Raw genomic sequence first — 13911 nt, forward strand, 5'->3', positions numbered from 1 at the left:
TGCGAAGTTCGGAAATGGGTCTGTTGGCAGCAATTGAATGAAGTGTGCATGCGTTTTGTCATTGCTATGCTCATACCAACGTAGGGCGCGCCTCCAGCACGTATGACAGCCATGAGCCTCGGGTGGACGCTATCGATTAGGGATGGTACGTCATCCGCTCGCTAAAGACCTCATCGATGCGGCCGGCGCTGTCGATAGTTCTACCGATGCTGCAAATGGTCACGAAAACACGACATGTCAGCTGCAGCTGAATAAATTCACTCGTGGTAGTATCGCACAGTATTCATCGACCGTTACACATTTGAAAGCCGGGCAACTCGAAACAGTCGTCTCTGGCACGACACGGCTGCGCATGGGTCCGCTTCCAGCTTCCGTGGATGAGGTGGGCCTTGCCCGCAGCATGCCCGCAGCATGAGGCGCAGGTGCTGCAGGTCACAGCCAGCGCTGGCAAAGGGTCTTTTGGACGTCAAAGAGGCCGCTGAGTGGCCGGCCGGCCATACCAAGGTGTAAATGCACCCCAAGGCTGAAGAGCAAGGCCAATGACAGATGTAGAGAATGACCCACGTTGTGGCCACCCGACCTTTGACGTTACTCGTGCACTAGCATGGTTACGACACTGCGGATCTGCGACAGCTCAAATATAGATCACCTAAACACCTAGTCCCTTCACTAAGCTTTTCAGTCCCTTTCGACATATACTAACTGACCGGTGCCCGGGGCCCTGCATGTGTGGTGCTCGTGTTTGCTGTTGTGTCAAACCCATGTTGCGGCGCGCATAGTATATTTTCCTACGCTTCACGATACCCCAACTCTTGCTCCTCCCGCGCCGCATAGACAACTACTAGATCGCCTCGCCATGCTGGGAGACAAGAAGAAGTCTGCTCGTCGGCTGTCGAGTTTGTTCGGATCGTCTGGGTCGTCCGAGCCGTCAGGGTCTACGAACAATGCGAAGTTGAGCCCAACCCCTGCGTCATCAGAGTCCAGCAGCCGCTTGACCAAAGTGCGCAACCGCCTCTCTTCAGCGACACACCTCACACCCGAATATCCTCCGCCCGCCGCTCAGTCACCACGCGCGGTATCTCTCTCCAACCCCACCATCCAGCCGGTCGTGCCTGCCGATCTTGAGCCCCTCGAGCCACCGCCGCCGCTGGAGGTGCCGTCGCGCGCATCGTCACCAGCGAGTAGCCGACCCGGAACGCCGAGCTTAGACCCATCCGAAGGGAAACTGAAGAAGCTGCGCAGGAAGAGCGGTCTGTTTGGCGGCCCACCCGGCGGCATTGAGGGAGTAGACGCTGCGTCTGGCGCACCACAAGGCAATGCGAGTCCGCTGGCATGGATCGTCGGACACAAGGGCAAGGTGCCATACAACCTGACGTTCCTGCTGAACGGCGAAAAGGTAGTCTGCGGCTGCTCTCAGAATACCATACCAAGGCTGACAAGATGAAAGGTCCCTGAACTCTGGGACGACGCTGGAGACACGTTTGTCTACCTCTTCCCCCGCACCTCCGACAAGGGCCCTTCCTTCCGCATCGACTCCTCCGTATACGCAGCATCGCACCTGCTCACCCGCCTCGTCCACGGCAGCCTCTACAGCGACGCAAACGTGCCCCCGCTCGACCTGGCCGACCGCACATCGCGACGTGTGTCACGAGAGCCATTTGGAGAACAGTCGCGGACTGCATCGCCTGACCAGAGCCAGATAGGAAGCTCGGATGAGTCCATATCCAAGGGGTCCAGAGCGCTGAGCGACGCCCTGGAGGACGAGTACACGGAGAAGCATCTGTACATGCCTATTTCGCTGAGCTCCGACTCTGCCATCACCCCTCACGAGCCCCGGCTCGACGCAAACGATACCGACACTTTGGTCACCTACCGCAACTTCTTCGCCTTCCTCATTGGGCAGTCGCTGGTCGCTACCGAGCGTCACTCAGACATCTTCGACATCTTCCTGCGGATTGGAGACATACTGTCGCACTATGCCTTCTCCAACGTCGACGGTTCCACCTTTGGCGAGGTTGCTGCGTCGAGCTTTGACTGCTACGTTGACGAGTTGACCCTCGCAGACGTCCGCCACAGCCGCGAGAAGACCATAGAAGCCATTGTGCTAGGAGAGAAGTTGCGCTCGATGGCACTATACACCGAGGGTTTCGTCCACGCTGCCGGAAAGTACAACAGCGTCAAAGAACTCGACTCGCCTAAATTTGGCATGATCAGCCCAAAGAGTTCTACGCGACTTGCCCGAGCTGCTATGGATCTGGAAAACCGCGAGCAAACCATCAATCACAAGCTCAAGGACTTTGAGTTTCCGCATATCTTCTCTGGCATTATGAACAGCGCAATGGCAAGCGAGGGCAAGGTCATCAGCTTCAAGAAGTGGAGGGCTGCCTTTATGACTATCAAGTCTTTCGTCATGGACTACTACAGGCACAAATACGGTTCATGGCTACCAAAGGCCAAGTCAAAGAAGAACAACCTAACCACAAGTGGTCTTAACCGACTGGTGTTACTAGAGATCTATCGCGACATGGCTAGTTTGTATGATCTCCTTGTGGATAGGAAGAACTTGACAAACCGCACTGCAGACGGCTTTATCGCAGAAGACGAAGGAACTGACATCGAATCCGTTGTTGCGCGTGCGCTGAGGAAGGTTCTGAGCGAATACGACCGCAGCACACCACCAGTCGCGCCACCGATTCCTTTCGATCTACCACTCTATCCCATCTCACAGAATGCGAAGACGGGCGACGCGAAAAAGGACGCAAAAGCGCGCGGAAAGAAGCTGCACAAAGACGAAGTCGCCAAGCTACTGAAGCAGTCGCACAATGCCGATGCCGAGCAACAAACACCCTTCCTAGAAGCCTTCCGCCAATTCGAATTCAAGCAAGCCACCGGATCCAACATGGACGACATGTGGGATATGCGATCAGGACAGTGGCTCTTCCTATACGCCGTAATCCAATCCCTACCCATGTTAGTCGTCGACGCACCCGGCGTGCGCTTCACCGAAGGCGTAGAATACTTCCTCTGCGAGGTCCCACGCAGCGGCGTCCCCTGGGCCCGGGAAGACACAACCCGCTCGCGAACCTGGTTCGGAGTCGCAGGCGGCGCGCAAGTCGTGTCCTTACCCACCGACGTAGTCGAGCACGGCGTCGAAGGCACATTCCGCCGCTCGCACTGCTGGAAGAAGGCTCAGCAGTGGGCTGCAGACGATACTTTACTCAACGCCGCGATGCAGGAACTCAATGCGAACGCGACTCCGTTACCGCCGCCGCCTGGTCTTCTTGATCCTGGTGCGGCTGCTCGAGCGCGGAGTCAAAGCCCGGATCGAAGGCGGGAAAGCGTTATGAATCTGGGGTTGGAGGCTTTGCCGCTGCCGCCTGGTGTTGCGCCGCCGATGCCAATGGGCAGCCCGAGTTTGAGGCCCGCGAGCAATCACGATCCTAACAAGACTTTCGATGATATATTAGGAACGTCGGCGTCGGACAACGGGAAGAAGAACAAGAAGAAGAAATGAGGTATCGACAATGAGGGATGGGAAATGGGGTGGATGGGGCTGGATTTGATGCATAAAAGCGCTTGTTTTCAGCATTGGCCGGTTTCTTGTCATGATTTACAGCGTTCTTGCATGGACGCGCGCGGCTGTTAAATAATGTAGAATGCGCGAAATGTAGAGGCTGGATGTAGAGCCTGATGTCTAGTACCTAGAGATATCCATGGATGAAATGAACCTATCGCGCTTATCGCTAGTTCCCGCTTCGCATCATCGCCGATATCGTCGCATGGGTGGGTGGGGGAGGCGGAGGGGAGGCGGAGGGGAGGTGGTGGAGGTCAACTCTGTGAAGTTCGTGGAAGTTATGTAGGCGTTGTTCAAAGGCTGATATGTAGACATGGTGATGAGAATTGTACTTATCGCAGCTATCACGCTTGTTGCTAGTTCCCGCTTCCGATATCGTCGCGCCCTACACATTTACCCACACGAACACTTATCCTCGCAAAGTCGCGGGCTTTGAAGCTTCACTGCTTTCACCCGCGCTCTTTTATATTCGTCAACATGACGTCCTCGCTACCCGGCAACCGTGACCTGCCAGTCTCGCAGTTCAACCTAGGGACGTACTGGGGTCGCGTGCAGCACTCAGCAAACATATCAGATCCGAGGTGAGACACTGCGCGCGGAAGGATGATGTTTCTTTGGGGATACTGGGTGTGGTGAGTACCACGACCTTGAGCTTTTCCATTGCTTATTCATGTCTCTATACTCACTCTATGATCATTGTTAACCAACGCGCAACAGAACCCTCCTCACCTCGTCGGCCGGCCTCGAAAATGCAAAGAAACTCGTTACCGCATACAAGACGGGCAAGATACCAGAGATGACGCCCGAGCTGTGGAATGCGAAGAAGATAATCGACTCTACCATACACCCAGGTACTACAACCGGCGCGGTCGCATGATGAGGGGAGACGCTGACAGAGTGAAGACACGGGCCAGCCAGTCTTTCTGCCTTTCCGCATGTCGTCTTTTGTCCTGACAAACTTGGTTGTCACGGCTGGTATGCTTACGCCGGGTCTTGGGGTACGGAAAGCGTCTACATTGGGATAATGCTACAATATACTAAGAGTGTACAGACAGCGGGCACACTAGGATGGCAAGTCACGAACCAGTCGGTCAACGTCGGAATCAACTTCTCCAACGCGAACAAGTCGATCCCGCTCTCCACCTCGACAATCGTCCAATCGTACCTCCTCGCCGTCAGCGCATCATGCGGTGTCGCTCTCGGTCTCAATGCGCTGGTACCCCGCCTCAAGAGCCTGTCGCCTAATGCTAAAGTCATCGCCGGTCGATTGGTGCCCTTCGCAGCTGTTGCAACAGCTGGTGCGCTCAACGTGTTCCTCATGCGCGGTGAGGAGATCAGGCAAGGCATCGACGTGTACCCCGCGCTATCGGAAGCTGAACGAAAAAGGGTCGACACGGGAGAGATGGAGGTCAAGCCACTGGGCAAGAGCAAGAAGGCAGCTACACTTGCTGTGGGAGAGACGGCGCTGAGTCGCGTGCTCAATGCGACACCTATCATGGTGCTGCCGCCTCTCCTGCTTGTGAAGCTGCAGAAGACAGAGTGGCTTAAGCAGAGGCCTAGGATGGTGACGCCGGTGAATCTGGGTGAGTCAATACGAAAGGTGTTTGTGGGATGATGGCTAATGCGCAATCAGGACTCATTTTCACCACATCCATTTTCGCGCTGCCACTTGCGCTCGCTGCGTTCCCACAACGCCAGGCTGTCAGTGCGCAGTCGCTCGAACCCGAGTTTCATCAGCGCGGTGGCAAGGATGGCATGGTGGAGTTTAACCGTGGGATATGATGGACCGGTAGTATGGGAAGAGAACACGGTGGCTGTATATCTGAACAGCAGGGACAGAATTATTGTGTGAAATGCTTCAGGCGTATATGCCACGCTGCAGGCATCAGACGCAGTCGAACATTGCTGCAAGCAGGCGGAACACATGGTCGCGCTGCTGCATTGCGGCGAAGACGGTTTTCCTGACGCTGTGATTGGCCAGATTGCTCAAAGGATCTCGAAGGGCATACAGAGGACTCGACACGATTACTAGGTAAGACCAAATGTCCTCAATCCAAAAGAAGTGTTAGGCAGCAGTGAATTAAGCTTTTCATCAAACGACCGTCTCTACATGTGACGTTGCGTTGATGCTATAACGTCAAAGTGTCCTTTGGAGAAAGACCAGGTGTCAAATAAGTCCGGGACAGGGTAGCTCGATCCAAGTACATTACCACGAAACCGCCCTCGCATTTCAACACTCAAAGGACCACGGTTTCGACCGACAACCTATTCACCGCTTTTTCTCTGGGATAGATTCCCACTCGTTCTCTTCTCTTCTATCGAGGTTCTCTATTAGAACAAATAACCTCCCACACTTCTTCCCCGCGGCGAAGCACGCACATCCCACCACAACCTCTCCACGCCTGCCGTTAACGACACCTTTCACTTTCCGCACCACACAACACATCATGGCGCCACCCGGACGCCGGAGAGGCAACCTCTCACCGGGAGCCATGCTCCTCGGTCTCTTCCTCCTCTTCTCGACGACCGCCTCCGCCGCCTCAGCCGTCATCGGCGTCGACCTAGGCACCGAATACATCAAAGCCGCGCTCGTAAAGCCCGGTGTTCCCCTCGAAATTGTCCTGACCAAAGACTCGAAACGGAAAGAGACGTCAGCCGTCGCTTTCAAGCCTTCCAGGGGCGGTGCTCTGCCTGCGGGCTCCTTCCCCGAGCGCTTCTACGGCGGCGATGCGATTGCGCTCCAGGGACGCTTCCCGGGCGATGTATACCCGAATCTGAAACACCTTCTAGGTGTATCGAGTGAGAGCGATATCGTGGGCACGTACAAGGAGAGATACCCTGCGTTGGAGGTTACAGGGACGGACAAGCGCAACACGGTTAGCTTTGTGAGCAGCGTCTTCGCTGAGGACAAATCATACACGGTCGAGGAGCTACTGGCTATGGAATTGAAGAACGTCAGGGAGAATGCAAAGGCGATGGCGGGCAAGGGCTACGATATCCAGGACGTTGTCTTTACGGTTCCGGCTTTCTACACGGTCGACGAGAGGCGCGCACTTGAGGTTGCTGCTCGTCTGGCTGGTCTCAAGGTGCTCAGCGTTGTGTCAGATGGTCTGGCTGTTGGTCTCAACTATGCTACTGGCAGGACTTTCCCCGACGTTACCAAAGACGGCAAGCCGGAGACGAACCTCGTGTTTGACATGGGCGCTGGATCTTTGTCGGCTACTGTTCTCAAGTTCCAGGGCAGGTCTGTCAAGGACGTTGGCAGGCGCAACAAGACTATCCAAGAAGTTCAGGTCATGGGCGCTGGATGGGACCGCACGCTTGGAGGTGATGCGATGAACTCGCTCATCGTCGACGACATGGTGGCTACCTTTGTTGAGCTTCCAGCTGCAAAGAGCGCTTCTTTCACCGCCGACAAGGTCAAGGGCCATGGACGTACCGCTGCGAAGCTCTTCAAGGAGGCTGAGAGGGTTCGCCAGATGCTCAGTGCTAACAAGGAAACTAACTCTTTCTTCGAGAGCTTCTACGAGGATGTCGATTTCAAGTATAAGCTCTCTCGCACCAAGTTTGAGGAGCTTACCGCCGACTACGCCAAACGTATCGATGGCCCGATCAACCAGGCTCTTGCAGCCGCTGGCCTTACATTCGCTGATATCGACTCTGTCATCGTCCACGGTGGTGCAAGCCGCACACCCTTCGTCCAGGCCCGTCTCGAAGCAGTCGCAGGCAAGAGCAAGATCAGGGCGAATGTCAACGCCGACGAGGCCGCTGTATTCGGCGCTGCTTTCAAGGCCGCTGGCCTCAGCCCGTCTTTCCGCGTTAAGGAGATCCGCGACTCGGACACCCAGGGCTACAACCACGGCTACCAGTACATGCTCAACCTTAAGGAGCGCGACCAGAAGATCTTCACCCCCAACACCAAGCTTGGCGCGACCAAGGACCTGCCTTTCAACTTCATGGGCGAGTTCGAATTCACCATGTACCAGGCTGTTCCTAGCGCTAACGGCGAGGTGTCCAAGGAGCCTACTCTTCACTTCCAGAGCGGTAACTTGACCAAGGTTGTTACTCACATGATCAACGAGAACAAGTGCGAGCGCGACAGCTTCAACAACTATGTTCAGGTTAGGCTCAGCCCTGTTACTGGTACTCCCGAGGTTTTGTCTGCATGGGTTACCTGCGAAACTGAGAGTGAGGAGGTCAAAGGCGGCATTGTCGATGGTGTCAAGAACTTGTTTGGTATGGGTGGCAAGAAGGATCAGGAGCCGTTGAAGGAGGGCGAGAGCTCTTCTTCTTCATCTGCCTCGTCCTCCAAGTCCTCCAAGTCATCGTCGTCTTCGTCTTCCGCAGGTGCTGAGAGCACTGATGCTGCGAAGGCTGGAGAAAAGAAGATTAAGACTGTTAGGTCTGCGATCACATATGATGTTGAGCAGTTGGGTTACAAGAAATTCCCTCGCAAGGAACTGAAGAGGATGCAGGACAGGTGAGTTTTTGAACATTGTTGTATACGTTCAACTACTAACGTCGACAGGCTCGCCGCTTTCGATTCATCTGACAAGTCTCGCCGCACCCGCGAAGAGGTCTTGAACTCGCTTGAAGCCTTCACCTACCGCGCCCGCGACTACCTCGAGGACGAATCCTTCATCGGTGTTTCCACCTCTGCCGTCCGTGACACACTCGAAAAGACCCTCAGCGCCGCGTCAGACTGGATGTACTCCGGTGGTGCCGATGCCGACGAGAAGACTCTCAGGAGCAAGCTCAAGGAACTCGAGAACATTGTCAACCCAGTGATGAAGCGCAAGGACGAGGCCTCCAAGCGCCCCGACGCCATCAAGGAGCTCAAAGACACCATCGCCCACATCAAGGAAGTCGAGCAACTAGTCGACAGCCAGATCAAGACGCAATCCGCCGAGAGCTCCAAGAGCAGCGAAGCCGTCTCCAAGGCCTCCGCTGACGCCTCCGCCTCACCTTCCACCGACCCCATGGACGACCTCGACGAAGAAGCCGACGCACCCGCCGCGCCTGAGATCACCGAAGTCCCTACCATCTACACCGAATCCGACCTCAAGACCGTTCAGGAGCACGCACAGAAAGCACAGGTCTGGCTCGACGACAACGAAGCTAAGCAAGCTGAACTTGGTCCCACGGACGATCCCGTCTTCACGGTCAAGGACATCTTGGCTGAGAAGAAGAAGCTAGACGATGTCGTCATGGACATGATGATGAAGAAGATGAAGCACTTCAAGCCGCCGAACCAATCTAGTTCAAAGACCAAGACCGCTAAGCCCAAGACGAAGAAGGCGAAGAAGACTAAGACGAAGAAATCTGCTAAGGCGGAGACGAAGGAGACTGATGTCCCCGCTGCAGATGGTGAGAGCGGTCCTAGCCAAGCGGAGTTGGAGGAGGCGTTGAAGAAAGCGGGGTTTAGTGCTGAGGGCATTAAGTTGCAGAATATGGGGAGTCAGACTGGTGAGGAGGGGGGTGAGGGGGATGTAACGGATGAGAAGGGCAGGTTGCTGAAGAAATTGGATATTGGAGAGGGGGCGAGTGAGGAGGATATTAAGGCTGCTATTGATAGGCTGGTGGCGCAGGGTGGACAGGGTAAGGATGGGAAGGGGAAGAGAGAGGAGGGGAGCGATGAGCTGTAGATAGTTATGACGATAGAGGAAGGGCAGGATGTGCTCGTATGATGGGGGAAGGAGATGGAAGTGTTAGACGATGAAGTGAGTAGATGATCAATGCGAATGAGATTTTGATAAGTTAGCGACACAAGTTTTTTTACGAACTGTTCGTCCACTCTCACATGTGTTAAGCTATCGGCTTCCATACCTTTCAGTTTTCCACCGAAGCATGGGTGGGTGGGGGAGGCGGAGGGGTGGAGGTGGAGGCTGGATCTCTTTGAATTCGTGTTCGTCTCATCATACTCCGATCACCCCTAACCTCGAACACTTACTCCAAGTATCAAGCTACTGGCTTCCACATCCTCCAGCCTTCCACTTCAGCGCCCGCGCTCTCAAGCATCAACTCCACGTCTATCTCAACCTCCCTAGATGCCTTGTCATCGTAGTCGTAGGTAGAGTGCGCACCTTGTAATAAGACGACTTTGAAGCCAGCGGCTAGAGCACCTCTGCATGTCGAAAGGACGCAGCATTCACTTTGTATGCCAAAGGCTACGATCGTGTCTATATTCGAGTTCTTTAGCTGGGAGGCAAGCTGAGGGTTGGAGGAGAATGTGTCACCTAAACGCATTTGTCAAGAGAAAACAAAAACACAATATGAATACTCACGGACATCCTTCTCTACCAGTCGTTCCCATTTATTATCGTCTCGTGGCTTGAACACCAACTCCCACGCCTTACTCCCTTTCACCAGCGGTCCTCTCTCAGCGAGCTCCTCATGCTGCACAAATACGATCTCTATATCCGGTACTCTTCCCTCTTCACACGCCGTATCGATGGCCCGACGCGCTCGCTGCAGGATGCTCGTCCCGGCTTCGCGGATACGATCCGCATGTGGTATTTCGGTCGCTGCGTTTTGCGCTAATTCGACTTGGATGTCGATTACGAAGAGGGCTGTTCGTGGCATGATGGGTATGGGGTTTGGGATGAGGAGGGGGGTTGTGATGTTGTGCATGTTGGGTGCATGGCGTATGAGTCATGGTCAGTATACTGGCGGAGGTAGAGCCGAGACATTCTGGAAGACTACGAGTGCGAAGGAAGTTGGGAGTGCGATTGAGTTGGTGAATCCATCTGTTGTCTTCTGAAGATCTAGGCAATACCAGACTGTACCTGTAGTGTCTCGTCATGGATGGCGCGGGAAGGCTGCTCATTGTTCTCGGTTGAGTAATGAGATGCTAGACGCCGCTTGTAGTTAAGTGAACATTTCTACTGTGAGTTCATGTCCATGTAGTATCTAGAAAGCTTGAAGCTCTCGAGTCCGCTGCCTGTACACTGGCCAGCTTGAGTAGATGGATTTGCCCTTATACGCGTGAAATAGGAGCCATGAAACGCAGAGTTCAAGCCAGCGAGGGGCAGAGTATGCCAGACTTGGAATAGTGAGTTGATGCAGCATGTGCTGGCTATCGTGGTTGTGGTAATTACGAGCGAAGAGGAATTAGTTCAAACAGGAGGGGTAGACTGTGCCCCGCCCCAGAGCCAGCACAGCGATACGTGGACATGAAGCGGCTGGTAAGAATCTTTCAAGGCTCGATGAAGGCGTCAACGATATATCGTGAGATTGGTAGCCCTTCTTTGTTTTGACGAGCTTGTACCACTTGCGATCGGCTTCCTACACCGACCTTTTTACAGAGACGTGAATCAGCGACTCAAAGATTTTCTGGTCATCGCCATGCGCGCGTACAACGGTCTGTCTCGTGGTGGGGTACTGGCTATCTTTGAGTAGTCATGTTACATGCTGCAGAATGAGGCTGTACTCGCATGAAGGAAGATCCAGATCCTATCAAAGGCGAGGGTTCTCAAAAAGGCATGCAGGCGGGAACACTACCGGGGCGTCACCCACTGAAATCCGAAGGCTCCATGCTGGAAGGGTTGGAAAGTATGGGGCGCGAGGCCGTTGGTGTACGTTTGGGGTTAGGCGCTAAAGTGTCGGTGTGTAAACAAACTCCAGCACGCTCTTGACACGTCGACAACGCACGCGCTAGCCATCCCAACCACCTCGCAGCCAACCCCCACCGGGTGCCGCCTCGGCTCACCATGAATTTCAGATGATGGGATCCCTGGCCTCCCGTTGTATTCATTCTGCAATTGTTCAACTTCACAAACTTTGAATTACACATTGCGAAGAATTGCTGCACCGCGACACACAAAGGTCGGATATGGCTACTACCATGCACCACCCGTCTCCCCAGCCGGGCCTTACCTCATTCGCCATCTACGAAGACCCACAGGATCGCGAACCCTTGTCGCCTTCGGACTTGTTCGACGGCAGTGACTCGTACCACTCCGAACGCTCGTTCCCCATGGCCCACGACGTTGTACATAGCATTGAGCTGGCACAGCAACAGGAGCCCGACGACGAGCCCCAGCCCTACCGCAGCTCCTACACCTCGCGCCCGGGGTCGCAGCAGCGCATGTCCTCGCACTACAGCTTCGTCTCGGCTATCCCCTCCGAGTCGTCGATAGCTTCGAAACCCATCCTGCCCGCTAACGAGGCCGGTGCACGAGCACGCAAAGAACGTCCGCGCTTCCGGAATACTGAGTCTGTCCGCGCCATGCAGATGTCGTCGCCGCCGCCCACACTCGCACACCAGACCTCCCAAGAGCGACTCAAAGGGTCCTTCAAGCTGGCTACACCTAGCAGGAGCAGCAGATCAGAGCACGACATGTCGAGACAGTCTACCGGCTCACGGAGAAGGAGCATACGGGAGCCTCATAGTCCGAGACCGACCCCGACACCGCAGCAGGCGCCGCTGGTCCTGTTACATGTTACCATTCTGCCCATGCAGGTACCGTACTCGCACGACATCATGGCCAGGATCATGCCTGATTGGCTGGTGGAGAACTACAAGCTGCTGGAGGAGAAGCTGCAGGACATCATCCTGATGCGACGCGGGCTTCTCATCCCGCACCCCAGGGACGAGTACGACCTGCTCGAGGAACGCATACTGGAAAGCTTGGAGCTCAGAACACCCCGCCTGCTCCCGTGCGGCCACTTTGTCCCACCCGAGGACGAGGACGAGCGGGACGACGAGGACGATGTCGCGAGCGTCGGCGACGAGAACACCGGACGGGGCAGTCGCATGAGTGGAGGCACACTGACGGAAGGAAGCAACACCTCCCACAACGGCGACCACAGCATGTGCATAGACTGCCACCGCGAACTCAAGAAGCCCGGCAAAGGCATCGGTGCCGGCACACGGAAATGGGACATCAAGATCTACGCTGCCAACGGTCTGATGCGCGCCGCCGCCTGGCAAGCCTGCTGGAACGACATGGAAAGATGCGACGTCGAGATCCACCCCTGGATCCCCGAGGAGGTCCGCAAGACGCTCGAGCGCCGCGCCCAGGAGGAGCAAGAAGCCGACAAGCGCAAGGCACAATACACCGTCGAACTGCAACGCCAAATCCAAGAAGCCGCCGTCAAGACCAAGATCCTAGAAGAGGAAGCCAACGAGGCGAAGCGCAAGGAGGAAGCCGAACTACAAAAGAGCTTCGAAGAGGCCGCCGCCGCTCTACAAAGAAGCATCGAAGAGAAAGCAGCTGAGAGGAAGAAGTTCGAAGAGGACCTCCAGCTCAAGCTCAACGAAGCGAAGGAGGCTGTTCGTCTTGAACTCGAAGCCAAAGCCCTTGCTGAATCCGACGCCGTCGCCCAGCGTCTCCGTGCGCTGGAAACTGCTATCAAGGAACAGGAGAGCGCTGAAGCTGCCACACGTCTCTCGGCAGCTCAAATACCGCTCAGCACGCTGCTGAAGAACTACATCATCCTTCTCCTCAGCGACAAGCGCAACTCTATTATCTTGTTACTGGCTGTTGCGGTTGCGTACATGGCGATGAACATGCGTGCTGCTCAGCAAGCACCCGCGTCGGCACAGATGCTAGAGCTCCCCACCGAGGTTGCGGCGCCCATGATGAATGCCGTCACGGCTACTATGACTGCGACGAGTTACTCTACATTTACGGTTACGGAGTTTGCCACTGCTACTGCCGTGCCGGTACTTGCTGTTGCGGATCCGGAGATCGAGCCTGCGGCTGAGGAGGTTGCGGCTGAGGTTGAGTTCGAGGCTGTCGAGGAGAAGGCGGAAGAAGAGACATCTACCAGCCCTGCTGTAGACCTCGACATCTTCGACGTCGTTGCGGAGCAGTCTACTTCTCTCGCTGCTGAGGTTGAGGCGAAGACGGACGTCGTTGTTGCCGCTTCCAACCAGACACCCGCTGAAGCCTCGTTCTGCGCTTCAGAAGTCGAACACGTCTTCGAGGCTCCGCTTGCGTACTGCGCGGCTTCTGCTTAGACGCTCTCCCGCCTTCCTCCTCCTCCTCCTCCTCCTCCTCCTCCTCCTCCATCGCCTTCTCCCCACCCCCATATTCCCTCACTTTTTCTTTGTTATATTTCTCCTTTTCTCTTTTCTATGAAGCTTATAACGCATACCCCTCACGGCCTCTAGCATCTACCTATCTATATGCATATACATGTGCATTTGCGTTTGCATTTGCATACATACACCACACGATATACTATACCATGTCTTTTCATGTTTCATGTTCATGACGTAATGTAGCGGTTTCGATTGAAGATATCCCTTTTCTTTCGCTTTTTTTTTCTTTATGGGTTGGGTTTGGTTTGGGCATAGCGGGTTGTTGGTTGGGGATTTGGATTGTGTGGCT

The 13911-nt window shown here is 55.1% G+C and overlaps 5 protein-coding genes across 5 annotated transcripts; 4 read left to right on the forward strand and 1 right to left on the reverse strand.

The window, feature by feature from the left end:
* Window positions 1-856: 856 nt before the first annotated feature.
* J4E86_008491 (uncharacterized protein) lies at window positions 857-3514 on the forward strand (the record flags this gene model as incomplete). Its single annotated transcript, XM_051449002.1, has 2 exons — window positions 857-1396; window positions 1448-3514. 2 exons carry the CDS (start codon window positions 857-859, stop codon window positions 3512-3514), a joined length of 2607 nt encoding a protein of 868 aa, XP_051299999.1.
* Window positions 3515-4051: 537 nt separating this feature from the next.
* On the forward strand, window positions 4052-5356 carry J4E86_008492 (uncharacterized protein; the record flags this gene model as incomplete). The annotated part of the gene is made up of 5 exons (XM_051449003.1): window positions 4052-4155; window positions 4292-4425; window positions 4478-4572; window positions 4626-5157; window positions 5208-5356. The coding sequence occupies 5 exons, from the start codon at window positions 4052-4054 to the stop codon at window positions 5354-5356; spliced, it is 1014 nt and encodes a 337-aa protein (XP_051300000.1).
* Window positions 5357-6021: 665 nt separating this feature from the next.
* Window positions 6022-9219, forward strand: J4E86_008493 (uncharacterized protein; the record flags this gene model as incomplete). The annotated part of the gene is made up of 2 exons (XM_051449004.1): window positions 6022-8054; window positions 8103-9219. The coding sequence occupies 2 exons, from the start codon at window positions 6022-6024 to the stop codon at window positions 9217-9219; spliced, it is 3150 nt and encodes a 1049-aa protein (XP_051300001.1).
* A 313-nt stretch (window positions 9220-9532) lies between these two features.
* On the reverse strand, window positions 9533-10156 carry J4E86_008494 (uncharacterized protein; the record flags this gene model as incomplete). The annotated part of the gene is made up of 2 exons (XM_051449005.1): window positions 9533-9810; window positions 9859-10156. The coding sequence occupies 2 exons, from the start codon at window positions 10154-10156 to the stop codon at window positions 9533-9535; spliced, it is 576 nt and encodes a 191-aa protein (XP_051300002.1).
* A 1249-nt stretch (window positions 10157-11405) lies between these two features.
* J4E86_008495 (uncharacterized protein) lies at window positions 11406-13538 on the forward strand (the record flags this gene model as incomplete). Its single annotated transcript, XM_051449006.1, has 1 exon — window positions 11406-13538. The coding sequence occupies one exon, from the start codon at window positions 11406-11408 to the stop codon at window positions 13536-13538; it is 2133 nt and encodes a 710-aa protein (XP_051300003.1).
* Between the last annotated feature and the right edge of the window lie 373 nt (window positions 13539-13911).

The sequence above is a fragment of the Alternaria arbusti genome, assembly GCF_024043155.1.
Source record: "Alternaria arbusti strain BMP 1465 chromosome Unknown scaffold_13, whole genome shotgun sequence".
In the NCBI taxonomy this organism is placed as follows: domain Eukaryota; kingdom Fungi; phylum Ascomycota; class Dothideomycetes; order Pleosporales; family Pleosporaceae; genus Alternaria; species Alternaria arbusti.